This window comes from Brassica napus, unplaced genomic scaffold, assembly GCF_020379485.1.
Source record: "Brassica napus cultivar Da-Ae unplaced genomic scaffold, Da-Ae ScsIHWf_1810;HRSCAF=2446, whole genome shotgun sequence".
NCBI lineage: Eukaryota > Viridiplantae > Streptophyta > Magnoliopsida > Brassicales > Brassicaceae > Brassica > Brassica napus.
Window position 1 is genome coordinate 17,501 of NW_026015227.1, and position 10,000 is coordinate 27,500.

Below are 10,000 nucleotides of genomic sequence, written 5' to 3' on the forward strand. Positions count from 1 at the left end.
TACTTTAACTTTATATCTAATTGAATGAGATTTCTTATAGATATTCATTCGGTTTTTCTTGGATTAAACAAAAGAGAGTAATTACATGAGTTTCAAACTTTCGTTTTGATTTAATTAATATATTAATTAATCTAATAATAAGTTTTATCTTTTCTCCTACCTTCAGAAAAAAAAAGGCATGTCCACTGTTATTAGATATTAGAATTTTCTGAAAGGTAACTATCCCGCTTTCATATATAAATTTATATAGAATCGTTGAAAAAGACTTTTTTTCATACTTCATATCATAAAAAAGAAAAAGACTTACTGTCTTTAGGATCTGATGCTACACCGCTGCTCAATACCTTAGGGGATCCACTCTATTACATAAGTAGATTTCTAAGATTTATCTCATATTATGATATAAATAAACAGCTCTTGTTGTATCGGTCCAAAACCTTTCCAGTTGATCTTTACGGTGCTTCCTCTATCAATTAAATCTTTTTTTATCCATAGAAAATAAAGTATTTAGGCATATCTAGTCTTCACTTCATATTTCGATCCATGAAGTTTATTTATTTGCTACAGCTGATAAAAAATCGTTTTGGACGATGCTTATGTAGAAAGCCTTTTTTTTTTTCTAGTATTTCATTGACTAGCTGTTCGTTCTTTTTTTCTATAGTGGAGATAGTCGCACGTAATGACAGATCACAGCCATATTATTAAAAGCTTGTGGTAAAAAGGGGTTTCGTTCTAATGCCCGAAAATAATATTCTAAAGCTTTGGTATGTTCCCCATTACTTGTGTGGATAAGGCCTATATTATAGAGTATATAACTTCGATCATAGGGGTCAATTTCTAGTCGCATAGCTTCATAATAATTCTGTAATGCTTCCGCATAATTTCCTTCAGATTGAGCCGACATCCGTTACGGTCGTCATTCGCTTTAACGAATTCTCCGTTTCAGAACCGTATGTGAGATTTTCATCTCATACGGCTCCTCCTTTAGGTGCATAATGAAAATAATAAATATATGGATATGGAAAAATTTGATGTCATTATGAACTAAGCGGGGCTAATGTTTTTACAAGAAATCCCTAGCCAACCTTCTTGTAAAAGATCTTTTCTTACTACCAAGTGGATTCATATTCATACTAGATAAAAATAAAAAAGGAAACTCTAACAATTTCTTTGTTCTCAACGCCCCTAAATTTCCAGGAATTAGTCACTTCAACAGTCTTCAATGGTTATACGGGTATCCAAAGTACGGACGAGATGGATGTTTATTGTTCCAACCATTTTAATTAGTCCCAATCCCAAAGAAGAAGAAAGAAAAGGAATCTTTTTGAAGAAAGTTTTCGTGTTGTTGATTTCTCGGCGTAGTGCTTCTTCCCCTGTGCCTCCTATTCGTATATTGTATTAGTCTAGTAGGATTGATCTGTAATACGGGAACCGTAGGTAAAAAACCTTTTGCTCAATACTAGAATTCATAATTGAAGCATCTAAGGCTGCACTAATCGTGGATACATGACAGAAGGGATTGCTTTTTTATATTATAAACTTCACCTTCAAAAGCGTAGATTTTTTTCAATACTCATTTTTTTCTATTCCAAATCGGTGAGAAATAGAAAAAAATGATAATGATAATCAAATCGCACCATCTCTGTAATAAGTAAATGCCTCTTTTTCTCCGGAAGTTGTCGGAATGACTCGTAATAAGATATCGGCTACAATTGTAAAGGTTTTATCAATAAAATTTCCATTTATACGCGATCTTGGCATAGGTAGTAATCCATTCTATAACTCTTTTTATTTCCTTTAACTTTTCTTTTGTGAGAAAATTTTCTCACAAACAAAGGAATTTTATAGTACGAACTAACATAAAAGCGGACTCGTTTTTTATAAAAAAATATTCTATCTACTTCCAATTTTTCTAGATATAAAATCTACATTTCTTTGCTATGGAAAATGCTGGGAAGAGCAAACAAGGGATCCAAACCTCCCTACCAATCTATGATACATGAATAGGAAAAAGATTCCCCGACAAAATCCCTTACCTTGTCCCTTTTTAGTTTTAATCAAAAAAGCGGGCAAAGGGGAGTTGTCCGAACTCTTGTTTTTAGTGATTTTTTTTTACTTCACTTAGGTTTTTTAAGTCTGGCGAGAGTAATATTCTACGACAAGCAATTCATTTATTTTCAAACCGACGCATTTCCTATCTATTATTTGATTGACTAACCCTTCATATTGGAATGTGTGAAGAGTCAGATGGTTTGGCAATTCCTCGGGGGCAGATGACTCAAGAAGATTTTGAACCAAAGTTCTAGAGTTTTGTTCATCCTTCACTGTAATAATATCTCGGGGTTTGCATCGATAACTTGGTATATCAACTATACGACCATTAACTAAAATATGCCCATGGTTAACTAATTGGCGCGCTTGAGGAATAGTCAAAGCCATACCCAACCGAAAAAGGATGTTATCCAAACGCATTTCAAGTAATTGTAATAAAACTTGACCCGTTGACCCCTTAGCTTTTCCGGCGATACGAACATATTTAAGTAATTGGCGTTCTGTAAGACCATAATGAAAACGCAATTTTTGTTTTTCTTCTAAACGAATACGATATTGAGATTTTTTTCCGGAGCGTGATTGGTTTCTAAGATCGCTTCCTGCCCTAGGCCTTTTACTAGTTAGTCCCGGTAAAGCCCCCAGACGGCGTATTTTTTTAAAACGAGGCCCTCGGTAACGTGACATAAAGACTCCTTTTTTTATTGAAATTGTACAAAAACTAAACAAAATTAAAACTGAACTAAATGATAATGATAAATAACGTAAAATCCACTCCAATAAACTATTGGAATACAAAGAGTCAGAAGATATATTCTCTCAATATACAGATTTTTTTTATTGTATATACAATATATATAAATCAATAAATCACAAAAATTTTCCTTTATTTTCTTCATTTATTTTGCCAAGATCTAACCCTTTTACCCCAATATATATTCCTATATGGAAGTTTATATGACATAATATAAATGGCGTGGTAACTCTTGGAAAAAGGTGAAAGAAGTCTTTTCAATCTTATTTTTTTTTGAAAGTACATTAAAAATCATGTAAAAAAAATGAAAAACTATGTAAAAGCCGGCTATCGGAATCGAACCGATGACCATCGCATTACAAATGCGATGCTCTAACCTCTGAGCTAAGCGGGCTCAACTAAAATAGTGTATACAAATTCACTAAACTACTAGATCGTATTAATTAACTATTCTATTCATATTTTTCCTTATCTATTTAGAATTCATCATATTTTCGATATTCTAGAACAGAATATAGCTCAAATAAATAGTGACTATCATTAAATAAATAAAACAAAACCTTAATGAATTAATATAATATAGCAATATATCGACTTTCTAATTTTGATTTCATGAGTTTCTAAATAAGAAAATTTTAATTAGACCGGAAAGCTTTTTTTTTAAAGTTAAATGATATCTGATTTGAAATTCTTGGTTTTTTTGTTCTAACCTCATGCAATTATTATTATTTGATACTTTTTCTCTTTTTATATTCTTTATTATTTTATAGAATTAAATTATTAGAATGAATATTCGAATATTCATTTCGAATATACTTTTTTAGAATTATTCGAATTTCAAATCTACGAAGTAGACTTATAATCTTTTTACATTGCACATTGTAGAATTCTAAGTTTCAATAATGATCATAAATTTCTTTTCATGGAAGTAAAAAAAACGAATCGACCGTTCGACTATTTCTTAAAATTGAAGACAACGATGAGAAAAGGAAGAACATATATATGTTCTCTAATATATAACCATATTGAATTGCAAATACAAAAATGATAGAATCTTTGTTGATTAAACTAAATCAATATGGATGGGGCTAAAAAAAATGCAAGAAGATACCAAAGAAATAAAATAAGTATCTGTATGTAATGAATTCCAAGGTTTCGTCATAAGAAAAAGTGGAAAGACATCATAATGAGATCCTAATCTCAAAGCAAAAAGGGGGATATGGCGGAATTGGTAGACGCTACGGACTTAATTGGATTGAGCCTTGGTATGGAAACCTACTAAGTGATAACTTTCAAATTCAGAGAAACCCTGGAATTAACAATGGGCAATCCTGAGCCAAATCCTGGGTTACGCGAACAAACCAGAGTTTAGAAAGCGGGATAGGTGCAGAGACTCAATGGAAGCTGTTCTAACAAATGGAGTTCAATCCCTTGTGTTGAATCAAACGATTCACTTCATAGTCTGATAGATCCTTGGTGGAACTTATTAATCGGACGAGAATAAAGATAGAGTCCCATTCTACATGTCAATACTGACAACAATGAAATTTATAGTAAGATGAAAATCCGTTGACTTTTAAAATCGTGAGGGTTCAAGTCCCTCTATCCCCAACCCTACTCCCTAAAAAAGTCTGTTTGACACCTTACCCTTTTTTTAGTTATTCAAGAATTCATTGATCTTTTTTCATTCATCCGACACTTTTACAAACTCGAATTTCTTTTCTTATTATATACAAGTCTTGTGGGATATATCATACATATACAAATGAGAAAGAACTATCGATTTGAATTATTTCGAATCTAAATAATTTTTCATTCTAAAACTTAGAAAGTCTTCTTTTCGAAGATCCAATAAATTCCCGGTCCAAAACTTTTTTCATTTACTACTTTTGCGTTTCTTTTAATTGACATAGACCTAAGTCATCTCATAAAATGAGAATGATACTTCGGTAATGGCCGGGATAGCTCAGTTGGTAGAGCAGAGGACTGAAAATCCTCGTGTCACCAGTTCAAATCTGGTTCTTGGCATAGGATTGATTAATTTTGATAAGTTTATAGTCTTCAAATTAAACGTATCTTTAGTAAAAAAAGTGCAATAATCCTTTATCCCCCTCTCTTTTTTGTTCATGTTGTGGATCCATCCGTTCAAAAAAAATGTATAAGACTTTATACCTAATACATATTCGAAAGGAAAGTTCTGGTTGAAAGAATAAAAAAAGTAAAAAAAAAAGATCTATATCTATCTATCTATATCTATCTATAGTATCTATCGTTGAAGGGCAGAAATACCCCCAAGATTCATTAGATTAGATACAATAGAAATAGAATTTTAACCCCCCCATTTATTGTATTGCTTTCCAATCTTATTTATTCATTCCCAGTTATGTGACTAAAGTTGACTAAGTTATGTGCGCGATACAAAGTTCATAATGCAGAACTCTTTTTTTTTTTTTTAGTTCATCCTATTGGCTCGGCTTTTAGGAAAAAAGTATCTTTCAAATTGGAGATTAAGCTATCTATAATAATATGAATAAGACCTTAATTCTTCTGTTTGTTTGATCTAAAAACGACTCGAATTCAAAATATTCCGCGAAGGTCCGTAGTTGTAGAAACTAAGACTCATTTTTATCATTCAAATTTTTTATCATTCAATAAGCATCTTGTATTTCATAAAAATTGGGGGCAATATAATCCTTACGTAAAGGCCACCCTATCCAACTTTCGGGCATTAAGATCCGTTTCAGCCGCGGATGGCTATCATAAGTGATTCCTAACATATCATAAGATTCCCGTTCTTGAAAATCCGTACTTTTCCAAACCCAGAAAACAGATGGAATTCTGGGATTACTCCTGTGAGTAAATACTTTTATGCAAACTTCTTCCGCTTGATTGACACCATATTCTATTCTCGTAAGATGATACACACTGGCTAAGAGGCCACCTGGTGCCACATCATAGGCACATTGGGAACGTAAATAATTGTAACCATATACATATAAAATTACAGCAATAGAATGCCAATCTTCGGGCTTTATTTGTAAAGTCTCTATTCCTTGGTAATCGAAGCCCAACGATCTATGAACCAGCCCGCGTTTGGCTAGCCAAACGGACAAAGTGCCCTGCATCTTTTTTATTTCCCCCACACCTTTTTTATATAAATTTAAGTATTTCACATTTACCATGAGTTCTAATTTATGAAGATTTTTTTCTTATTCTCTCAAATCCTCCCTAATTCACTAATTCGTGGGAAGATACTGGGCTTTTGTATTTAAAAAATGTTTCAGTAGAGATCTCTGAAGTAGATGATGGTGGATAGAGTAATTCTTGATCATAATTTCCAGTCTGTGTACTGCGTACAACAAAAAACTTGTGATTGGTAGTAAAACACCGATTACCCCGTTGAGGTCTAATTCGATCCTTATAGATTTCTCTAGCTATTTTCTTACGAAGCTTTGTTATAGCGTCTATAACAGCCTCTGGTTTAGGTGGACAACCCGGCAAATAGACATCTACAGGAATTAGCTTATCAACCCCTCGAACAGTACTATAAGAATCGGTACTGAACATCCCCCCTGTAATTGTACACGCTCCCATAGCAATAACATACTTTGGTTCAGGCATTTGTTCATATAATCTCACTAAAGAAGGAGCCATTTTCATTGTTACTGTACCTGCTGTTAAAATAAGGTCCGCCTGTCTAGGACTTGATCTTGGTACTAGCCCATAACGATCAAAGTCAAATCGGGAGCCTATTAATGAGGCAAATTCAATAAAACAACAACTGGTACCATAAAGAAGCGGCCATAGGCTGGAAAGTCTTGACCAATTTGAAAGATCATTTAACGTAGTTGAAATAACTGAGTTTTTTGTTGTTCGATCAAGTACGGGAAACTTAATGGAATTCATAATTGTTTCAATGGTTTTTTTTTTACTTTTTTTTTATTGTTATTGTACAAGTATTCAGGAAACGAACTAAGACCATTCCAACGCTCCTTTTCGCCATGCATAAACTAAACCAAGAATTAGGATAAGCACGAAAATGAAAGCTTCTATAAAAGCGGATACCCCTAGTACATCGAAACTCATTGCCCACGGATACAGAAAAACGGTTTCAACATCAAAAACAACAAAAACTAGAGCAAACATATAATAACGGATTCTAAATTGTAACCAAGCATCCCCGATCGGTTCTATACCTGATTCATAACTAGAAAGTTTCTCCGGCCCCTTCGTAATTGGAGATAAAACCCCGGAAATTAGAAATGCCAAAACAGGAATAGCACTTGATATTATTAAAAATGCCCAGAAAATATCATATTCGTAAAGCAGAAACATAGACGAACTCCTATGAATGTGGAAAAAATACCCGCTTAGTCAATTCCAATCGGAGTGGATTGGGCAAGGTATATATAACTCTTGCGTCAAAACAAAAATTCAGGTTAATCGAATCATTTATTTTCGTTTGGTTGCTGTGGTAGACGTCTCCTTTTAAGATTTATTGATTGTAATCTTATTTTCAGTACACTTATTACTTAATATTTCCATGTTTCTATTACTAATAGTTTCTCATATTAATAATATAATATTAATATGATTAATAACTAGTAATTTTTTTTATTTCTGTTTCTTAAATTTGCTTTATGTTTTATTTAAAAATAAAACAAATTGATAAAAATATCTTCGTTTTTAAAATTATGACGTATCAAAAAATCCACTTACGACTATGAAAATGAATGAATAAAAAACGTTTATTCTAAATTATAAGTATCTATCTAGATATATCTATAGATAGTGATTGGATCCACTGAAATCAAATGAAATCAAATTTGGTTTTCCGTTTTATTCTGAACGACCCCCAGGACTTATGGTTTAGGGTCTGGGAGTTTTTTTTATGAACCAACAAATTGAAAGTAACCAGTTAGAAATAAAGAATACAATAAAAAGTCAAAAATTATCCAATTATTTGGATTTGAATGTCATTTATTAGAATAAATTTATTAGTTAGGGCTATACGGATTCGAACCGTAGACCTGCTCGGTAAAAGAGCTCGAACTTATTATTATCAAAATGATTCGAACTCTTTCAAAGACCCAACATGCATTTTTTTTGCATTGGGCTCTTTCATTAACTGATAGAAAGATCAGTTAGTCTACCATATTTTTTCTTAAAAAAAAAATAAGAAATGGTTCCAAGTACTCTGATTGATTATTTTTTAATTCTAATACAATACAGAATAACTACCAAAGTGTTTCAAAGAAGGGTTCTCTTGACGTAGGTTTGCTTTTGGTCTAGATCAACTTAAGTTAAATATAGTCTCTAACATCCTGATTAAAAAATCAAATATGAAACTTGCTACACCTTAAGGTTCATAGGACGAAAAGATCATTTTTGAGTTCTTATACTCAATTCTGCTAATCAAGTAGACTGGGTATCACCCTATCAATATCTCAAATCAATGATGGGTTCTATTAATTCCCTACCGAAATGGTATTTAAATAGGACTAATGTAGGCGAATTGTTCTCCTTCTTTTTAAAAAAAAGACATGGAAAATGGAAATATCGATTTTATTAATAAGAAATCAATCAATTGGTTTGTTGCGTGATGGAGCCCGATCACGCAATCATACCAATTGAATTGATATTTAACTAATAATCGATGATCTTTACTCCAGAGCCGTAATTTTTTAGGAACCCAGACGGAGAAATAGGTATGACCTTAAGGTCGATTAAGTCACCCCATTTGGTAGGGATTAATAGAACCCATCATTGATTTGAAGATATTATAGGGTGAATACCCAGTCTACTTAATGCTAGCGAATGAGTATAAGGAACTCCAAAAATGATCTTTTCGTCCATGAACCTTAAGGTGTAGCAGTTTCATATTTGATTTTTTTAATCAGGATGTTAGGACTATATTTAACTTAAGTTGATCTAGACCCAAAAGCAACCTACGTCAAGAGAACCCTTCTTTGAAACACTTTGGTAGTTATTCTGTATTGTATTAGAATTAAAAAATAATCATCAGAGTACTTGGAACCATTTCTTATCTTTTTTTTTTAAGAAAAAATATGGTAGACTAACTGATCTTTCTATCAGTTAATGAAGAGCCCAATGCAAAAAATGCATGTTGGGTCTTGAAAGAGTTCGAATCATTTTGATAATAATAAGTTCGAGCTCTTTTACCGAGCAGGTCTACGGTTCGAATCCGTATAGCCCTAACTAATAATTTATTCTAATAATGACATTCAAATCCAAATAATTGGATATTTTTTGACTTTTTATTGTATTCTTTATTTCTAACTGGTTACTTTCAATTGGTTGGTTCATAAAAAAAACTCCCAGACCCTAAACCATAAGTCCTGGGGGTCGTTCAGAATAAAACGGAAAACCAAATTTGATTTCATTTGATTTCAGTGGATCCAATCACTATCTATAGATATATCTAGATAGATACTTATAATTTAGAATAAACGTTTTTTTATTCATTCATTTTCATAGTCGTAAGTGGATTTTTTGATACGTCATAATTTTAAAAACGAAGATATTTTTTATCAATTTGTTTTATTTTTAATAAAACATAAAGCAAATTTAAGAAACAGAAATAAAAAAATTACTAGTTATTAATCATATTATATTATATTATTAATATGAGAAACTATTAGTAATAGAAACATGGAAAATAAGTAATAAGTGTACTGAAATAAGATTACAATCAATAATCTTAAAAGGAGACGTCTACCACAGCAACCAAACGAAAATAAATGATTCGATTAACCTGAATTTTTGTTTTGACGCAAGAGTTATATATACCTTGCCCAATCCACTCCGATTGGAATTGACTAAGCGGGTATTTTTTTCCACATTCATAGGAGTTCGTCTATGTTTCTGCTTTACGAATATGATATTTTCTGGGCATTTTTAATAATATCAAGTGCTATTCCTGTTTTGGCATTTCTAATTTCCGGGGTTTTATCTCCAATTACGAAGGGGCCGGAGAAACTTTCTAGTTATGAATCAGGTATAGAACCGATCGGGGATGCTTGGTTACAATTTAGAATCCGTTATTATATGTTTGCTCTAGTTTTTTGTTGTTTTTGATGTTGAAACCGTTTTTCTGTATCCGTGGGCAATGAGTTTCGATGTACTAGGGGTATCCGCTTTTATAGAAGCTTTCATTTTCGTGCTTATCCTAATTCT

At 32.2% G+C, this 10,000-nt stretch overlaps 1 protein-coding gene, 2 non-coding genes and 2 pseudogenes across 3 annotated transcripts; 2 read left to right on the plus strand and 3 right to left on the minus strand.

Annotated features, from left to right (window-relative positions):
- LOC125598947 overlaps positions 1 to 2,225 on the minus strand; it is a 2,907-nt pseudogene extending 682 nt beyond the window's left edge.
- An 899-nt stretch (positions 2,226 to 3,124) lies between these two features.
- TRNAT-UGU lies at positions 3,125 to 3,197 on the minus strand. The gene has a single exon. It is a non-coding gene; the product is annotated as a tRNA-Thr (tRNA).
- Positions 3,198 to 4,758: 1,561 nt separating this feature from the next.
- TRNAF-GAA lies at positions 4,759 to 4,831 on the plus strand. Its single transcript has one exon. It is a non-coding gene; the product is annotated as a tRNA-Phe (tRNA).
- Positions 4,832 to 5,259: 428 nt separating this feature from the next.
- On the minus strand, positions 5,260 to 8,244 carry LOC125598946 (NAD(P)H-quinone oxidoreductase subunit K, chloroplastic). Its single transcript, XM_048772637.1, has one exon. The coding sequence runs from the start codon at positions 6,707 to 6,709 to the stop codon at positions 6,032 to 6,034; it is 678 nt and encodes a 225-aa protein (XP_048628594.1). The 5' UTR covers positions 6,710 to 8,244; the 3' UTR covers positions 5,260 to 6,031.
- Positions 8,245 to 9,170: 926 nt separating this feature from the next.
- The window catches only part of LOC125598945, a 1,630-nt pseudogene continuing 800 nt past the window's right edge, over positions 9,171 to 10,000 (plus strand).